This window comes from Phyllopteryx taeniolatus, chromosome 15, assembly GCF_024500385.1.
Source record: "Phyllopteryx taeniolatus isolate TA_2022b chromosome 15, UOR_Ptae_1.2, whole genome shotgun sequence".
Classification (NCBI taxonomy): Eukaryota; Metazoa; Chordata; class Actinopteri; order Syngnathiformes; family Syngnathidae; genus Phyllopteryx; species Phyllopteryx taeniolatus.
Genome location: NC_084516.1, coordinates 15,180,241 through 15,197,279, shown reverse-complemented (window position 1 = coordinate 15,197,279; position 17,039 = coordinate 15,180,241). Strand labels below are relative to the sequence as shown.

The 17,039-nt window shown below is 40.4% G+C and overlaps 1 protein-coding gene across 1 annotated transcript; it reads left to right on the top strand.

Moving 5' to 3' along the window:
• The first annotated feature begins 127 nt into the window (after window positions 1–127).
• On the top strand, window positions 128–12,300 carry dnajc21 (DnaJ heat shock protein family (Hsp40) member C21). Its single transcript, XM_061798923.1, has 12 exons — window positions 128–500; window positions 582–675; window positions 3,745–3,868; window positions 3,950–4,081; window positions 6,443–6,747; window positions 7,921–8,081; window positions 8,795–8,894; window positions 10,187–10,390; window positions 10,484–10,532; window positions 10,984–11,150; window positions 11,223–11,310; window positions 11,921–12,300. Exons 1-12 carry the CDS (start codon window positions 404–406, stop codon window positions 12,083–12,085), a joined length of 1,686 nt encoding a protein of 561 aa, XP_061654907.1. The 5' UTR covers window positions 128–403; the 3' UTR covers window positions 12,086–12,300.
• The last annotated feature ends 4,739 nt before the right edge of the window (window positions 12,301–17,039 follow it).

The following is a 17,039-nucleotide window of genomic DNA, read 5'->3' as shown; positions in this document are numbered from 1 at the left end:
TGTTTGAGGCAGAACCTTTTGTAAACTGTTCGTACTATTTGACTGACAATTCTGTCAGTTACGACAGAGGGAGCAGCAACGGGTTGTCATCGTGTTTAATTGTGAGCCAAGAAAGAGGAATTATCGCGAGAGTTGGTTAAACGTTTGAAAGGCCGGTCACTTGCTTTGTTCGCACTTTAAACGTCTTATATTCAGGGATTTAATTGAAAACTTGTCAAGATACAGAACAACGTTTCTTTTACTTTGTGCCGCAAAAAAATTATAATTCCGCCAAAAAGTCGTGTTTTCTTACGTTAACCGACACGAATGCCGGTAGTTAGCATACTGCTGCTAGCTAAATGCTAACGACGGTACAACGTGAACCTACTGAGTGTAAATGTAAACTTTTAATACAAGAACAACGATGAAGTGCCATTACGAAGTCCTGGGAGTCAAACGGGACGCAGACGACGAAGATTTGAAGAAAGCATATCGTAAATTAGCCCTGAAATGGCATCCTGGTAAGTGGCAGAGGGCTCACTCCAAAACCTTTCAATCTTATTACTGTAAATATACCAAATTATTGTTTTCAAACTGTCCAGATAAGAATTTGGATAAAGCCGAGGAAGCAGCCGAGCACTTCAAGCTGATTCAGGCAGCCTATGATGTCCTGGGTGACCCACAGGAGAGAGCATGGTAACTACTGTGTTGTTGACTAACTATAATCATGGTACAGTAGGAAAGACAACAGTAAACATTTGTGTGTAAAACACTTTTTGTACATACTTGAAACTGATATTACTAAAAAGACTGTAAATGGATTCCATGGTTTATGCCTATTTTGTCATTTTAAGCTTTCTGTTAAACAGAAAAACACAGATGGAAGAACAGTACATTCTAGTATTTACATAACTCGTTTTTAAAAAGCACGTAAAAAAACTGTTACAAATATTTTTAAAAACATCAAATATATTATGTAAAATGGATGTATATGAATGCATTTGAACAGTGGCACTTCTTCCTTAGTTCTGGACTTAAAGGTCAGATGACAAAGATCTTATGGGTTACGTTAAAATTCATATTTGCATTGTTTATCAGAATCATCTTTATTTGCCAAGTATGTACAAAAAACACACAAGGAATTTGTCTCCGGTAGTTGTAGCCATATGTTATGTCATGTTATGTATTACATGCACGTAACTACCAGCAAGTTTTCAACCATAGTTTAGCTAAAAAAATGTTTTTTATAACGCATATTGAGTCCTCCCCGAACATACCCGAAGCTCAAGACACCAGGGTGTGGTTACTCTATAACACCGCAAGGGCTACCAGATGTGACGTTGGAATTGCCAAACACAGCGCGCTACACACTTTACGCAATGGCGAGCAACGTGTTGGAATATGTTGAGGAGGAGGATTTTGACGTACAGGAGCCCCAACTTAACATTGCATCGTCAAAGCGTACATGTTTGAGCCTATCAGACAGTGACGGCGACGAGCAGCCAAGTAGCAGCTATACAACAGAAAAAGAGAGTGGCCACTGGCTCGATGTGACGGTATGTCAAAAGCATGTCTTTTTATGCAGTCATGGCTTGAAATAATGGCACCCCAGGGGTGCCAATATTTTTGAGCACGACTGTAAGTATTATCCATCCATTTTCAACACCGCTTATCCTGGTTAGGATCACGGGGCGCTGGAGCCTATCCCAGCTGACTTCGGGCGAAAGGCGGACTACACCCTGAACTGGTCGCCAGTCAGTCACAGGGCACACATAGACATGGACAACCATTCGCACTCACATTCGCACCGTCACTGAGTGGGAACTGAACCCACGCTGCCCGCACCAAAGTCAGGCGAGTGTACCACTACACTATCAGTGACCTATATGGATTATATATTCAAATATGTTTCAGTGACACGGCACAAGCTTTTACATAGTATGCAGTATTCCTATATATTGTGCCCCTCGCTCGAGTAGCGTTATAACACACCGCACAGAAAGTCTTTGCTGTGTGTCTGTTGTCTTGTCATATTGGCAAAAGTACAGACGTCAGTACTGAAAACTACTGCGTGGGTCTTTTTCCTACTCCCCAGAGCATAGTAACCATAGTAGAGTAGTAGGTATATACAAGGAAATGCTCACCTCTTGTCTGCGGCGCTTCCCTGCTGCACCGTGGCAGCTGCAAGATTTAGTTCTGTTGTTGGCAGTTGAGGTCCCGATGCCTGGAGGAAAAATAGTTGGCACCGCAGCTGGTTTCAGCCTCTACCTCTGTATCCAATGCTTTCTGCTAAGTAGTTCTCAAAACACGGCCGGAAGTTATCAGCACAGAGTTTGGAATACTTGCTAGGCACCCATAGCTGACCACGTTTCTTCCCCTGTCGATTGACTTTCCCTATCCACTGTTCACGTATTCCTTTGTTACTTGGAAAGCCAACAACAATAAAAAAAACTCTTGCCGCTGCCTGAAACATTTGTACAACCAAATGCCACACAATAAATCCCACCTAATGTATACCATACAGTAGTTATAATGCTCTCAGAAAAAAATACTTTTATGTTGATAAAAAAAAAATCTAGTTTCTGTTCCGCTTATCCTCACTAGGGTCACGGGCGTGCTGAAGCCTGTCCCAGCTAACTATGGGTGAGAGGCGGGGTACACCCTGAACTGGTCGCCAGCCAATCGCAGGGCACACAACCAAACAACCATTCGCACCCACATTCATATACCTATGAGCAATTTAGAGTCTTCAGTTAACCTACCATGAATGTTTTTGGGATGTGGGAGGAAACCAGAGGACTTGGAGAAAACTCACTTAAGCATGGGAGAACATGCAAACCAGGCCAGATTTGAACCTGAGTCCTCACAACTCTGAGGCAGATTTGCTAACCAGTTGTCCACTGTGCTGCCCTGAAAAATATATAAATATAATAATATAGTCACCTCACTTTATTATTTCATATACACAATTTCCCCGGGGACTGATTCTTACATATATCATTAAAAACAAATTGAATTCAGAATTGAATTGAGATCAGAAGTGATGGAAAATTGTGTCACACAAATATTAAGTATAGAACTATTGTTCACTTTATGTTAAGAAATTATTTGGTGAAAAAATGGTTGTTAAAAGTGCAGAAAAAATTGCATGAATAGAAGAAACCTATTAAGCAAGCAACATGAAGTTGACATATGTTACTAATTGCTGTAGTGGTCCACATAAAGTGGTGTGGAGGGCCAGATCTGGCACTCGGGCTTTGAGTTTGACACCTATGATTTTGATAGTAGTGAATCAGGTGATTTGGATGATGTACCACAACCAAACATGCACCTCAGGCAAGAAGCTGCAGCTGCAGCTGTCCCCCAAAAAATCCGGGAGAAAGAAACCTTTTGAAACCCCTGAGTGCACATTGAAAGGACAGTATCACATCGCCATGATCTTTATAATTTTTAAATCTCCCTTTTTTCATTGGTGGAAATATTTTTTTTCTACGCTACCACAAGTAAGAGAAATAATACCTATTGGTTAAATGACACAGTGTCCTATGGTGGCAGGTAACATGTCAAGCAACTGTTTTTAAACCCTGCTGACATCTCTACATTTCACTAACAAGACAAAGTGTTGTCCATGGTTTGATATGTTTTGGAGATCTTGGCTGGATGTCACACCAGAGGAACACAACTTCTTTCATTAACGCATGTTTTCCTTTAAGGATAAATGGATATGTTTTCTTATGGGAATGTCACACCAGCACTTTTTGTCAGGTATGACAATCACAGGGAGGCTCTGCTGAAGGGCGGCCTGAGCGGCGACTACGAGGATGACAGCATCGACCTGTTGCAGTTCTTCACCGTCACCTGTTACTCAGGCTATAGTGATGACGACAAGGTTGGTGAAACAAAACAAAAAAGAACTGGCCTTTTGAAAATATGAAAGCTGAAAAAGTTTTTTTTTTTTTTTTGTCCTCAGGGTTTCTATGCAGTCTACAGGAATCTTTTTGAGTCTATCGTCAAGGAAGAGATGGAGCACGGAAAAGTGGAAGCCGACGATGAGGACGAGGAGTTTCCGTCCTTTGGGGATTCTCAGAGTGACTACGATACTGTAAGTGCCTACTCACAATTGGAGGATGTCCAGTGAGGCGCCTTGTGGTCACCAATGACGTATTATTTTTTGTTGATGCCATTTTGAGTCAAATTATATGGCAAGTGCTTTTCACTTTGTCTGGTGTCTAGATGGACATCTGTTTCAAATATCCATCCATCCATCCATCCATTTTTTGAGCCACTTCTCCTCACTAGGGTTGCGGGCGTGCTGGCGCCTATCCCAGCTATCATCGGGCAGGAGGCGGGGTACACCCTGAACTGGTTGCCAGCCAATCGCAGGGCACATACAAACAAACAACCATTCACACTCGTATTCACACCTACGGGCAATATAGAGTTGTCAATTAACCTTCCACGCATGTTTTTGGGATGTGGGAGGAAACCGGATTGCCTGGAGAAAACCCGCGCAGGCACGGGGAGAACATGCAAACTCCACACAAGCGGGGCCGGGGATTGAACCCCGGTCCTCAGAACTGTGAGGGAGACGCTCTAACCAGATGATCACCGTGCCGCTCTGTTTCAAATAAAGGTGGATAATTCAAAACTTTTACAGACATGTAAATATTGGCTGAAAATGTACTGTATTTTGTTGTTTTTTTGGGGGGGGATAAATACGAAGCTGTCATCCTGCCCGATGACAGCTGGGATAGGCTCCAGCATGCCCGCGACCCTAGTGAGGAGAAGCGGCTCAGAAAATGGATGGATGGATGATTGAAAAGGAAAAACATGTAAATACATATTTAGAGATTTGTTTTGTCTATTTTATTACTAATTTAAATGGGAACATATTTTTCTAATAATAAGAGAATATATGCAAAATATGTCCAGTAAAGATAAATAAATGTGCTGATTTATTTTCAAATGTTAAGAATTTTTTTATTTTATTTCTGAATAAAAATAAGAAAATAGTTGCAAGAAAATAAATCTGCACATATACCGCCTTTAGAAAATTATATTATTTGTCCCTGTTTGTATCCCTCCCAAAAACTAGAAAAGTTATTTTTCAAATAAAAATTTGAAAAATAATACATTTGCAGTATATGTCCATGAAATCAAAATAAATAAAACTTTGAGTTTTATTTTTTCCTTATTGTTATCCAAAATTGTTATTGAGTCCAAATGTTCTGGCTTTAACGCTTGAAAAATAAATAAATAAAAATAAGAAAATAAATCTCATGACTTGAAAACAAATCTGCCTACAGTGGTGGCTTGAGATACAAGTTTAATTTCCTCTGTGGCTACACTCCTAAGTCAAAACACTCTTATCGCAAATAATCTATTCCCATTGAGATGAATGGAAATTCCATTAATCCTTTCCAGCTTTCCCACCTCCAAAAAATGGTTGCAATGTGTATTTTAATGAGGTAAAATAGCGCTAATACCATTGTAATTTTGTAAAACACAGTAATGCCATAAATACATTGAATTAAATTAAATTAAACATTTTTGTCACACTGCCTAATTAAATGATGCTCCTTCTTATGTCCCCACCTTGGCCACCTGGGGGCAGTATAAAACAGACCGATGGATATACTGTTCATTGAGGCGTTATTATAAATCCCAGTTAAGGTCTTCTTTGCACCAACCATTCATGTTGCTGTGAGGTGTGTCCTGCCAACAAGTCAAGTGGGATTCATAATAGCATTGTAACTCTTCTGTGAACCCATCTGTACGTCACATATATTGGTCCTTCTACGCAAAGTACTGTTATGTTGTCTGCCTACATGTTGATGCTGAACCATTTGTGTTCAGTTGAGTTGAGTTCACTGCCACCATGACATGCTCGTATCTTAAGTCTGTGATTGTACGTCAAAGCAAAAAAATCGGTCGAATGACGGCTCATATCTCAAAAAACCCGTAAGTCAGGTCACTCGTAGCTCAAGGAATCACTGTATATGGGTATTAATTTTCTGTTTATTGGACATATAATTGCAAATATTCATTCATTAATTTTCTGTACAGCTTATCCTCATTAGGGTCGCAGGCGTGCTGGAGCCTATCCCAGCTGATTTTGGGGAAGAAGCGGGGTACACACTGAACTGGTCGCCAGCCAATCTCAAGGCTCATATAATCAATTCACACCTATGGACAATTTAGAGTCTTCAATTAACCTACCACGCATGTTTTTGAGATGTGGGAGAAAACCCATGCAGGCACGGGGAGAGCATGTAAACTCCACACTGGCGAGGCAGGATTTGAACCTCAGAACTGTGAGGCAAATGTGCTATCCAGTCAACCACCGTGCCACCTATTGCAAATATCATTCGTTTAATTCGAATTTTGTAGTTTTTATTTATTTATATATCTATTAGTGTATAATTGCTGATGACTTGTAAGCTCTGGTATTTCTGCGACGCAGGTGGTCCACGCCTTCTACGGCTACTGGCAGAGTTTCTGCACGCGCAAGAACTTTGCCTGGAAGGAGGAGTACGACACGCGGCAGGCATCCAACCGTTGGGAGAAGCGTGCCATGGAGAAGGAGAACAAGAAGACCCGGGACAAGGTGCGCAAGGAGCGCAACGAGCTGGTACGCCAGCTCGTGGCCTTCATGCGCAAGCGCGACCGCCGCGTGCAGGCGCATCGCAAGGAGGTGGAAGAGCGCAACGCAGAGAAGAGCAAGAGGGCGCAGGAGCTCAGGCGCAAGCAGAAGCTCAGTCAGGCCAAGTAAATATTACCTTTGGCAGCTCGGTTGGATTGTGGTAAGCGCGTCTGCCTCACAGTCGAGGGAATCATGGGTTCGAATCATGGCTCAGGCTATTCCGGCTTCCTCCCACATTCAAACAAAACAGGAATGCTAGGTTCATTGAAGACTTTGAAGTCAGGGATGTCAAACTCATTTTCATTATGGGTCACATCCTACCGTTCTGACTGTAAAAAGCATACTGTAAAAAAACAGAAAAATTGTAATGATCTCATCATATTATTTTGTATACACAATTGCCCCTGCATTTCATTGTTACGACTAATTGAATTTGAAATCAGAAGTCATGGAAAGATAGCCAAATATAAATACCATATTTCAATTTATGTTAGGAAGGGATTTGTTGAACAAGAGTGTAATATCTATAAAAAGGGAAGAGAAACTTGCAATTTTAGTACAGAGCTTTAATAAAAATGAAAAGAACAAATCAATATAAAGACACACTTAATAAAATATGGTACTCTGGCAAGCAGATCTGGCCCTCAGACCTTGGGTTTGACACCTGTGATATCACTCTTCCATAGTTGTGAATGTGAGTTATGAATGTTTGTTTGTCTACATATGCCCTAGATTGGCAGGCAACCAGTCCAGGTAGTAACCGACCTCTCACCAGAAGTCATCTTAGGTCAACTGAAAACTCAAATTTGTTGTGAATATTAATTTTTTCTATATGTGCCCTGCAATTGTCTAGTGTACCCACCTCTCGCCCCGAGTTAGCTAGGATAGGCTCCAGGTTACCCAAAACCCTAATGGGGACAAGCTCGATAGAAAATGGATGAATGGATTGATAGTTTACGGGAAAAGGCAGCACGGTGCTATAGTGGTTAGTACATCTATGTTGTATGTCACAGTCTAGTGGTTCTGGGTTTGAATCCACTACGGTCTTACTCGGTTGACTTTTTGTGCATAAGTGTGTGTGTGGTTTCTCAAGGTACTCTGGTTTCCTCACTCATTCCAAAAACATGCATGTTAGGTTGATTGAAGATTCTAAAAGGAGGAAATGTGAGTGAATATTATTTGTTTGTGTGCCTTGCGAGGGGTTGCCGACCAGTCTAGGTGTGACAAGTAATGAGGACAAGTGCTATGTATAAAACGGATGGGTACATAATTAGCCTACATGTCACATGTGTTCCAAGGATGGCGGAGGAGTACAAGGAGCAAAGCTGGGCGGCCCTATCGGAGCTGGAGAAGGAGCTGCAGCAAATGGAGGCTCAGTACGGGGAGGAGTTTGGAGATGCTTCCGAGAGTGAGGACGAAGAGCTGGAAACACAACAGAAGACTGTTGAGGAGCGATTAGGTTTGTTGAGATATACATGCAGTATATGATGGTCCCAATAGACTATGAGGTTTCGAGTTTCTGAACTAGTTTGCTGGGGGGCGTAAGAATAGGCTGCCACAAGCACAAGAAGGCATGCTCAATCACCGCCGGAGATACAGTTTTTCATCGGATTATTTTATATTTCTGGCCTAGATGTGTTTTTTGTACAAACATTTATTGTAATTCTGACTTTACTCCTGTATTACTGTCAGTTAGTTATAGACTTTGGCGTGTTCTGACTTAAAATACAAATTCGGGTTTCGTCGCCGCTACAGAAGTTCGTCGTAAACAGAGGACCCCCTATGTGCATTTATATTTTCCAGTACAATGATTCCTGGCATATTTGGGAATGGCTACTCGCAAATTCACCTATTTGCAGACTTATTGGTGGGACCTACTCTTCATTTTTTGCAGAAAAACTCATCCCATCTTTTTACTCAGGCCAAAATACCGTCATATAAAAGTATTGCTTTCCCACCGTCTTATGGCTTATTGGTGCCAAGGAACTATGCTGAAGTAGTTGAAGAGCGTCATGTAGTGCTTTTCTGTCTTCCTGTGGCATCTATAGGCAATTATAAATCTTTTTCGGGGAGACCATTAATTACTCACAGATTTTCACAATTCACTACAGTCCTCGATCCCTCACACTGAGTTTATTCCTGTCTTTTGTGAACACACACCTGATTGTACAGGTCCAGATGAAGACCAGGTAGATCCAGAAGATATCAACTTTGCTTATTATGATGATCTCTACTGCCCAGCCTGCGACAAGTCCTTCAAATCGGACAAAGCGTAAGTCTCCTCTCTCCTACCAGAATGAGTTTTTCATTTGTTTATCCAATGTAACCTCCAACGTCACACACAATCCATTTGAAAATGATCAAACAATATACGCACATTTTCCCACAGAAAATTATGTATAATTAATCAATCCATCTTTTGCCAGGCCAGGCAAAGTTATAAATAATGTAATTTCCTAAAATCACACGTGTAAAAACAGGTGAACTACTGTACTGTAGTACAAAACCCAATTCCAATGAGGTTGGGATGTTGTGTAAAACGTAAATATAAAGGAAATACAATGTGTTGCAAATCCATTTCAACTTATATTCAATTGAATACACTACAAACACCAGATATTTAATGTCAAACTGATGAACGTTAATGTTTTTAGCAAATATTTTCTCATTTTGACTTTGGTGCCTGCAACATATTCCCAAAAAGCTGGGAAAGTCGAGGCATGCTCAAAAAACACCTTTTTGGTACATTCCACAAGTGAACACGTTAGAAACAGGTGAGTGTGATTAATGGGTTTAAAAAGAGCATCCCTGAAAGGCTCAGTTGTTCACAAGCGAGGAAGGGGTGATGTTCACCACTTGGCGAACAACTGCGTAAGCAAATAGTTCAACATTTTAAGAACCTTTCTCAACATACAATTGCAAGGCATTTAGGGATTTGATCATATATGGTCCATTATATCATCAAAGCATTCATGTTAGCGGATAAGGCCGGAAACCAAAATGTGTTCCCTCAGGCACCACTGCATTAAAAACCGATATCACTGTGCGAAGGATATCGTCACGTGGGCTCAGGAACACTTAAAAAAAACTGTTGTCTGTTAAAAAGGTTTGTTGCTACATCTACAAATGCAAGTTAAAACTGCCATGCAAAGCAAAAGCCATATATCCACAACACCTACCAACTGAAAAAGTTGGTCACACCAGTGCAAAAGTAAGTGTAGAGCCCTGTAACACTACTCAACCTTTAGAGAGAAAAGTGTAGATTAAAAATGTAAATGTAAAAGCATCAGCCATGATGCAATCAGCTACATGCTATTTGCGTTAGCAGTTCCTTGATTAAATTCATATAAATTATTTTTAGTTAATGGTATTGCTCATATTTTACTGAGTAGTCAGACCCCTTCCTATATGGCTGTAAGTTCAATTTCCTGATCTACTTTTAACATAGCATGAAAATGCCAGAAAGGACACTTGTTGCTGTCCTATGCAGTTCTCACCAGTGCCAGCAGATGTCTGTTGTGCAGCACATAAAAAAGGCAAACTCCTGTCGCTACCTTTTAAAAGGATGAGCAATCACGAGAAGTCCAGAAAGCATAAAGAGATGGTCGCGTTGCTACGGGAACAGCTTAAAGACGATGACTCACTCGCTCTGACCCTGGACCACCAAGAGGTTGCCGAGCAGGAAAACAAACACATAGCGGACCAAGATGGAGAGGAGGAGGAGGAGGAGGAGGAGGAGGAGGAGGTGGAAGATCGACCAAGACAAAAGTAGGTCCTTGTGAGAAACGTAAGCACCATGTTTGGCCTTTTTTTTTTTTTTTTTTTTTTAAATGTAATTTTGTCTTGCTCCAAACCACACAGATTGTCCAAAAAGCAGAAGAAAAAGAAGCGGCAGCAGAAAGCAGCCAATGTGAGTTACCACCATAAGCCCCAACAATATTTTGTGACATTCTTTTTTTTAAATTATTATTTCAAGCAGAGTCTGGGGAGGCTCATACAATAAAGATGTATAAATAATCCCAAAAATATGTGAATATGTGGTTGCTACTTTGCGGATTTCACCTATTGTGGGGTTGGTCCAGAATTTAACCCATGCAATAAATAAGGGATTAATATGCTGTAATGCGAACTATCCATTTTTGCTGAATTGTATATATATTCCCCGAATTGAAAAAAAAAAGTGAATTTATGTAAACCTACTGGCCTTTAAAGCGTTGGTAGATATAATTTTTTGATTAAAAAAATATATATATTGAATTTAATATTTTTATATCATTTTTGAAATTGAACAATTTGTTGTAGTTAGAAAAAAAAATCATCTTCGCTTGTTTCATTCTTATTATACGTGGCCTCGAATGCAGAGCACTCCAATGGAGGAACATGAAGAAGTAGAGGTGACGTCAACCACAGATGGTAAGCATGTCCCTGAAGATGTCCGTGAAGAGGTTCCTGGAGATGTTCCAGAGGAGTTGTCGGGCCCTACGGAAGCCAGGATGGAGGACCATCTTCCTCCCGTTGAATCCAAGAGGTGAGCGTTTTTGTTTACGGTTTTCCATCCCTACGGTTCATACTGTATTAACCATTTCCTCGACTTGCCCAGTTCTGTGAAGACCAAAGCCAAAAAGCCAAGTGGAAAAGATAAACCAAAGAACAGCAATGCACATTCGGGAGCGGAACAACTTCCTGAGGTTGGTACAGAAACACTAGCAGGGTTTGCATGCAGAGTTTTTGGTCATTCCAATTTAATTCATTCCAATTGAAGATCTCCAATCAGCTGTCGACATGTGACGTGAGCAAATCCGATCGGGTTTATACATGTGCACGACATGTAATCGCAACAGCCGCGTGACATTTGAACATCTATGTAAACGTCACGTCATTTATCAAGCTGGAGGTCAGTCGTCTCTTTAGCACAGTGGCTGTGATTGTTTCTACACTACATTAAAACAACAGCTTGATAAAAACAAGTTACAGGTTGTTAAAAACAACGGCATATTTACGTGCGTAAACGATGACGTCACTGCATTTACATCGAGGCAAAGCATGCGCAGCCCAGCACCATTCCGATTCACAGTTTACGTGACGAAAATTTACTTCTGATCGGTTTGTCAAAAGGAATATTTCACCCCTGTGAAATTTGGATTTGGTCTGTTTATTCCGATTGAGATGCCTATTTGGAGCATTTTCATTTGGTTTGGGCTTCTAAACTAATACATGCATCCAAGCCACATGTAAACGTCTGTCTCTTTGGATTCCCCCCCCCCCCCCCCCGACACTGGCGCCCTCCACCCCCTCCAGAAAATGGTAAAGCTGCGCTGCGTGGCGTGTAATGACGAGTTCTCCACCAGGAACAAGCTCTTTGACCACCTCAAATCCAGCGGCCACGCCTCCGTGCTCTCCTCCAATCCCGCACAGGCAGCCTCAGCCAACCGGAGCAAGAAAGACAAACGAAAGAACAGATGACAACACTTTTGGTGGACTCCAATACAAGTGGACTGGCCCGGTCAGGCAAGGAAGCCTTCCCAGGACTGGTCAGGAATGAGCTGAATTAATAATGTGTTCAAAGTAGCTGTTCTTCTTGGACATCATCATGCACAGCATGCCTTGCATTGCAGTTCACTTCCTTTTGTCAACTCAACTTGTCAAAAAATAAATACAAATGACTTGTAATATATTAATATATAATTGTAACAATTTATATTTATGTATATATACATACATGCATATTAATGTATATACTGTGCATACATGTTCTCAGACACACACACCCATATATATATGATAGAAAATTAATGTAAAAATATTTATTGATAAATGTAAGATTATATCTTTAAAAAAAATGACACAAAACAATAGTTCAGACACCTGTACTATCTGTGAGCAAATTGTAGTTTTGATATATTTTTTAAAATGCCTATACATTATTTGTTTCTGTTTTGATATGCTAGGCCTCAGTTTCAGACTGGTAGCTTTCTAGTTGTTGTCACCTCATGAAGTAAAACATTCTCTTAAGAAAACTGGTGCACATCCTGGTTTAGGCTCAAGGTCAAGACACTTATCAGTGTTTTATAATAGAGTGTCTGGTATCATTTTAAAGCATATTATAGCATTTTAGAAGCTTTTATTCAAGACGTTCACTTGTGAAGCTCTCAAATATAGAGGTCACTGGAGCTCTTCAAACCATTAAAAACAGACTTTTTAGAAGGGAAAAAAATCACCTCTAATATGGACTTAATTTACACCCTGTGGCATCAAGTAATATTAGAGACGAAAAAAATAAAATAAAAACTGGAATCCTCACAGGGCTGATTTCGGAAATGTTTACTTTATAGAATGTCATTGTTTGGATTTGTAGCCTAAAATAAGGTCAAAATCTGAGTCCTTACTCCTTGCAGGTTGAATTGGTCCCTTAGGCTACCTAAACTTTCAGGATTCAATCATTTAAACTCTATTCCAATATAATAGACTTAATAAACTTTCCACTGAGGAGCTTTTTGTCATTATTGGACAATTCATTTCACCATAATTATCGCATTCTCGCAGATAGGCTATGAAAGGTGACTAACATTATAAGCACATAACCACGCTGTTCACAGATGACTTAAGAGGTAAGGTAGGTATGTGAATAAACATGTTGTTACCACACGCACACTATAAAAGATAAGAAAATGGTTGATTCTGTTTCCGAAAAGATTAGATATAAAGGAAGTATGCCTGGTAAACATTGTCCAAAAGAGTTGCTAAGAACTACCGGTACTTGTATGAACAATGCATATGAATATGTATCTTTATGCACAACTTAAACAACTCCTCGGAGGACATCAGCATCAAGACAGCATCTGATGTTGGAGAACCACGCATCCACTGGATCTCAAGCTGCCCCTCATCAGGTGTTCATCCATGGTCCTTGGGGCTTGGTGCTTGGTACAGATGGCTGAGCTTGAAAGAGACTCTTTCTAGATTGCAGCTTCGTTGGCACACAGGCAATGCATACAAAGGCTGTCAGGGCACGGTGGAAGATGGCTTGACTCTACCTCCCCACGTTTGGCGCAGAGGATTTGTTAACAAAGTCTCTTGAAAAAGTATTCATACCACTTGAACTTTTTCACCTTTTGCCACTTTACAACCACATACTTAAATGTTTTGATTGCGATATTATGTGATCGACCAACAAATGATACATCCATCCATCCATTTTCTGAGCCGCTTCTCCTCACTAGGGTCGCGGGCGTGCTGGAGCTTATCCCAGCTGTCATCGGGCAGGAGGCGGGGTACACCCTGAACTGGTTGCCAGCCAATCGCAAGGCACATAGGAACAAACAACCATTCGCACTCACAGTCATGCCTACGGGCAATTTAGAGTCTCCAATTCATGCATGTTTTTGGGATGTGGGAGGAAACCGGAGTGCGCGGAGAAAACCCACGCAGGCACGGGGAGAACATGCAAACTCCACACAGGCGGGGCCGGGGATTGAACCCGGGTCCTCAGAACTGTGAGGCTGACGCTCTAACCAGTCGGCCACCGTGCCGCACAAATGATACATCATTATCAAAATTCCAAATTTTTTTTTTGTTTTTTTTTTAAAATGTGGTGTGCATTTGTATTCAATACAATAGAGCCACCTTTTGCTGCAAATAGAGCAACATCAAGACACTGCCATTTTTGACCAATCTTTGCAGCTCAAATTCAGCCAGATTAGATGATTTATGTGAACAAAAATTTTCAAGTCGTGCCATGGATGTGCACACCCTCTTATAACTGATCCCCCCAATTGAGTTGTACAGGTTATAGGCCATATTAATGGTGATTTTAAAAAAAAACAAAAATATATATATATGACAAATAACTGGCCTTTGAAAAGGGGTGAGTAGACTTTGTATACCCACTGTAAATCCATCACAGCTTTCTGTTGAAGGTGATAAGGCAAATATGTAGGATTTTTCTGGATTTTGGGGTGGCCCCTCTATCTCACAAGTACAGAGCTGCGCCTGCACTGAGCAAAGCTCCACATTCAGAAAGAACACCAGAGCAACCCTTGATAAAATGACAATTTGAAAGCAGTTACCCTTCACTTTATTCGTCGCCCACACTTTTCATGACCCCTATCGTAATGAAGTGCTTTGTATTAAACCATATCAAAACCAACCTCCCACCAACCTTAGACCAATTACAGTTTGCATACCGATCAAACAGAAGCACGGAGGACGCCATCGTTATCGCTCTCCAAACAGCCCTGAACCGCTTGGAACACAGCAGGATGTATGTGAGGATACTTTTGTCCACTACCGTTTATCTTTTAACAACATCACCCCAGACAACCTCATCAGGAATCTGTGTAACCTTGGCCTCTCAACCCATAGCTGCTGCTGGATTATGGATTTTCTCACCAACTGACCTCAAACAGTGAAGCTCGTCCCCCATGAGTCCTCCCCCATCACTGTCAGGACGACAGGCTCCCCACAATACTGTGATAAACTGCTTGGGTTTTTTGATCGTTCCACCTTGGAGAGCATCCTCGCGTACTGCGTGGTTCATCAGAAGATCTACAGCAGATGAAAAAGCGCTACACAAGAGTCATCAATACAGCACAGAAAATGATGGGCTCTCCTCTATCTTCTTTAGAGGAAATGACAAACTGTAAACAGCTTTCTAAAGTCATTAAAATATCACAAGACTGTTCTCACCCAACCACTTCACTGCTTTAACTACTGCCCTCAGGGAGGTGTCACAGGTGCCTCAGATTAAGGACAAGCCGGACTAGCAGGTATAGTGACTCTTTTTTTCCCTTTTTTTTAATAGAGATGAAGTACGTTTGTCAACGCATAGCAATGTATTAATTACTTTAACATTTTGGTATTAATTTTTCTGTGTATTTGATTGTGTGAGGATGCTGTTATTGTGTCTTTATATTACTGATGTACGGATGAAGGACCGTACTGTTTTCGTTGTATCTTATTGCAATGACAATAAAGGCATTCCGATTCTGATACGCACCAATGTCAAAAATGCAGTTTTCTTAAGAGGGTGGTTTACTTCATGGTGATAATGACGAGAAAACTACCAGTCTGAGCCAGTCTGTTTCATATCAAAACATAAAGCAGGGATGGCACAGTTGGTAGAGTGGTCATCTCCCAACGTGAACCTGTGCTTCACCTGCAGTGTTGAAGATTAATTTGACAATGTGGATGGTTACAATTACAAATTACCCTGTTGAAAATGTAATACTAGTGTAACTATTTCAATTATTTTCTCAAAGTTTTATGACTAATTACATTGGATTACATGTTGATTATTTTTCTTAATTTTGAATGAATGCATCAACAGTACCATTGGATGTTTCTTCTAAAAAAAAATGTGATTCAAACCATAAATCATGATTTTGGAATTAACCATGTATTTGTTTTTTTACAAAAATAATAAACTGATAACAAAACATGAAATGTAAATACTAATTTAAAAAAATCTTTCATTATACATATGTACAGTATATACTGTACATATATATATATATATATATATATATAGCATGTGGAAAACATGATACCATGTTGACCTACTGACAAATGTACACAATTTACACAATATCGCTTCATATGACAATCCAGATAAGTGGATGTTCCATAAAAACGTTCAAAATTATGAAGATAAAACTGGTCAAAGGTCATTGTTCTTTCCCTGTGTTCAAATGTGTAACTATGAGTCTAACCCAGTGATTCTCAACTGGTGGGTCGCTGACCCAATTTGGGCGGCGTACCAAGTTCCCAAATGAAATACATTAGATAAGCAATAGGAAATGTAACTCACTTGTGCTCTCGTCACGAGTTTACTCTGTAAACAAATACAGTGCAGCTCAATCTCTGGCCAGCGGGGAAAATGGCTAGCAATATGCTTTTGGTGGTGTTCAACTCATTTGAAAATTTAACTTTGAGTTGGAAAATGTATGTTTTATATACACCAAATATTACTTCTATTCGTTTTATACAACCTTCACATGCTTTATTGTTACATTGAGACTTCGAGCTCTGCCTCCACCCCAAAGAATGAATGACCCCAACAATTTCGAAGCCGTTCTAATATTGTAAAATGTAAAAAAGAGAAGCGCTTCTAACAGGTATTGGAAAACGGAAAGTGGGAAGAGCAAAAAAAAAGAGTACGGCCGAATTACCAGTGTAGACCTCACCTATTATGTTTCGTATGAGAGAGGAATATGGAGAGAAGTCTGTGGAATGCGTGGAGATGTGGATAAAGGAATGTGGTTTCCCGGCAACAGGGAGCCTGTGTACAACAACTTAAAAAAAAAAAAGAAAGTTGGTTGAGAAAGAACAAAGAATTAGTCAAGGATTTGGAACTTTTAGATAATCTCTGGAAATGGGGTTGACTGTTAGATTGAGATGCGAACAGGGACAGAAGCTTTCT